Source organism: Sprattus sprattus (assembly GCF_963457725.1).
Source record: "Sprattus sprattus genome assembly, chromosome: 9".
NCBI classification, from domain to species: domain Eukaryota; kingdom Metazoa; phylum Chordata; class Actinopteri; order Clupeiformes; family Clupeidae; genus Sprattus; species Sprattus sprattus.
Window position 1 is genome coordinate 461,053 of NC_137928.1, and position 2,500 is coordinate 463,552.

Genomic DNA, 2,500 nt, shown 5'->3' on the forward strand with positions numbered 1-2,500 from the left:
AGAAGTGCACCACCTGTCAAAGGCCCTCTCTTTCTGTCCTGCGAACTCCATAAACGTGAGCCTGTCAGACTTTCGCAGGTCACGGAATATCTGTCGGTACGCCTCAGGAACCATCTCATACGCATTCAGAATTGCCGTCTTAACAGTGTTGTAATCAGCGCTCTGTTGCAAAGAGAGCGCTGAATACACCGACTGTGCCCTGCCAGTCAGAGCCGTCTGCAAGAGCAAAGTCCACACTTCAACAGGCCATGCCAATGCCATAGCAACCCTCTCAAACTGAATGAAATATCTATCAACTTCATTTTCGTTAAAATGTGGTATCATGCGAGTGTTCCGACTAACATCAAACGGCCGGTTTGATGGCAATAGCACAGACGGAAGCAGCAATGCCGGGTCTACTAGAGCAACGTTATCTAGATTACTCGGAGGAGCAGGCCAAGGGACCTGGGGAGACGAATCTGAAGATGACGGCGCTACATTTGTCTCGCTCACCGGAGCAGCTGAATCGCCACGAGGAGACAAGGAACGAGTAGGAGAGTGAACATGGGAAGACGGTAAGATCTGCGAAGGAAGAGCTGAAGCGACGTTAGGAGAAGTGGTGAGTCCCTGTTTCAACTCCATCTCAAGCTTTTTTAGAGCGAATTCACGCTCCTCGCGTTCACGCTGCTGCTGGAACTTCCTCTTTAACTCATTCTCACTCGCTTCATGTTCTAATTTTTTTAGATCAATCTGATGCTGAAACTCCAATTTCTTCATCTCCAGGTCATTTTGTAGCTGTTTCTCTTGACCAGCCCGGTTCTCTCTGTCTGCGCGTATTCGCGACGCTTCGACCTCCAATGTGCGCTCCTGCACAGCGTATTCTCTTCGTTTGAGCTCCCGCTCCGACGCACTACTCGCAGACGATAAAACTGGAGAAGTTGGGCCCAGAAGCACCTCCTTAACTACCAGCCCCAACCCAACAGCTTTAAATAACGATTCTTTCAGTCTCTTATCCTCGGTTGATAGACTAATCGAATAACTCTCTGCAATCTTTAATAGTTGATCTTTGCTACACCGCTCTAACAGATCATGGGAAGGACTCTTAAGGAAATCGTCTACCAAAGACATTCTCGAATCTCTTCACCCCCTCCACCAAAAAAAAACTACTAAATGCTCAGAAAAATAGCCCACAACAGAGGAGCAATTCTAGCAGCCACAAACCTTCACGTCTTCACCACCTAATGCTCTACAATTCCGTCCTTTGACACGCTGAGCACGGCACCGAACAGCGCAGCCAACAAGGTGCGCACAAGAAAACCAACTAACACAAAACGAAGATTTTCAACAGTTGGTCTGCCATTTTACAAATGCTCACAAAAAAACAAACAAAAAACCTCAGAATGCACAATACTAGTAACCAACCCAGACTGGGCGAGACTCTGGTCCCTCATTACCTACCCCCCCTAAACTAACTGAACTCAAATATCTTCAAAAGCGTACCAGTTAGAGGTCGAAACCCCCCCCCGGATTTGCTTCCAATAACCCACCACCAAATCAAAAAACAATCAAAACTCTACCTTTACCAGAGCTCTTGGCCACAAGCGTGCTTCCGAAACAAAAAACATTACGGGAAAATAAATAGGCAACACAAAAAACGAGATTGAGGATCAACCTGCAATAAGGAAAACTTAGGCTATGCGACGGGTTCAAAACAAAGGGCGAGCCCCCATCTCTGTTACATCCTGTCTAGGGCTTTTAGATGTAACAGAACATTTAAAACCACGGACCGACAACAGACTGAAAATAAGCGTGTATTTATTCAACACTGAATAATCACCCAACGAGGGTGCCAAAAAGAACTGAACAATCAACAAAAACACAAGGCCTCGACAACGGGCCTCCACAGCCTGGCACTCTCTCCCGAACTCTCACTCCGGCGAGTAGTGCACCCGATGGTATTGGCGCGGCCAAAGCCCGATGCTGGGGTTTAGCGGAGACGAGGTTTTGGTGGCGTGGCAGACCACAAGAACGCGCGGTTCCCAAAAGCACGGCCTAGAGTGATGTCACCGCGCTGCTTTTAAAGGGCCAGGACCTCCAAACGTCCAATAGGATCAGAGCCCCAATCTGCTGCGCGCCAATCCGCTGGAAATCACACAAAGCACACAGAAGCAGCAGAAACACGGCAATAATACATGAGAATAACCACAGGGTCGTAACAGTGTTGTGTGTGATGCTTGTATTTGATGTGTGTGTGTGTGTGTGATGCTTGTATTTGATATGTGTGCGATGCTTGTATTTGATGTATGTGTGTGTGTGTGATGCTTATATTTAATATGTGTGTGTGTGTGTGTGTGTGTGTGTCATAGGACTTGCTGACGCGACACAAGCTACTGAGTGCTGAATTTCTGGAGCAGAACTACGATAGGGTGAGTTCTCATCAACCTATCACCCCATTGGTCCATTTCTAAAACCTCTCAACAACCTGTCACTCCATTGGTCCGTTTCTTAAACCTCTCATCAA

General features: G+C 47.3%; 1 protein-coding gene across 1 annotated transcript in view; it reads left to right on the forward strand.

Moving 5' to 3' along the window:
• The window catches only part of cab39 (calcium binding protein 39), a 12,231-nt gene that overhangs the window by 5,408 nt on the left and 4,323 nt on the right, over nucleotides 1-2,500 (forward strand). Inside the window, exon 6 of the mRNA XM_080845286.1 lies at nucleotides 2,346-2,405. Coding sequence (XP_080701412.1) covers nucleotides 2,346-2,405 — 60 coding nt within the window. The remainder of the gene's footprint in view (nucleotides 1-2,345; nucleotides 2,406-2,500) is intronic.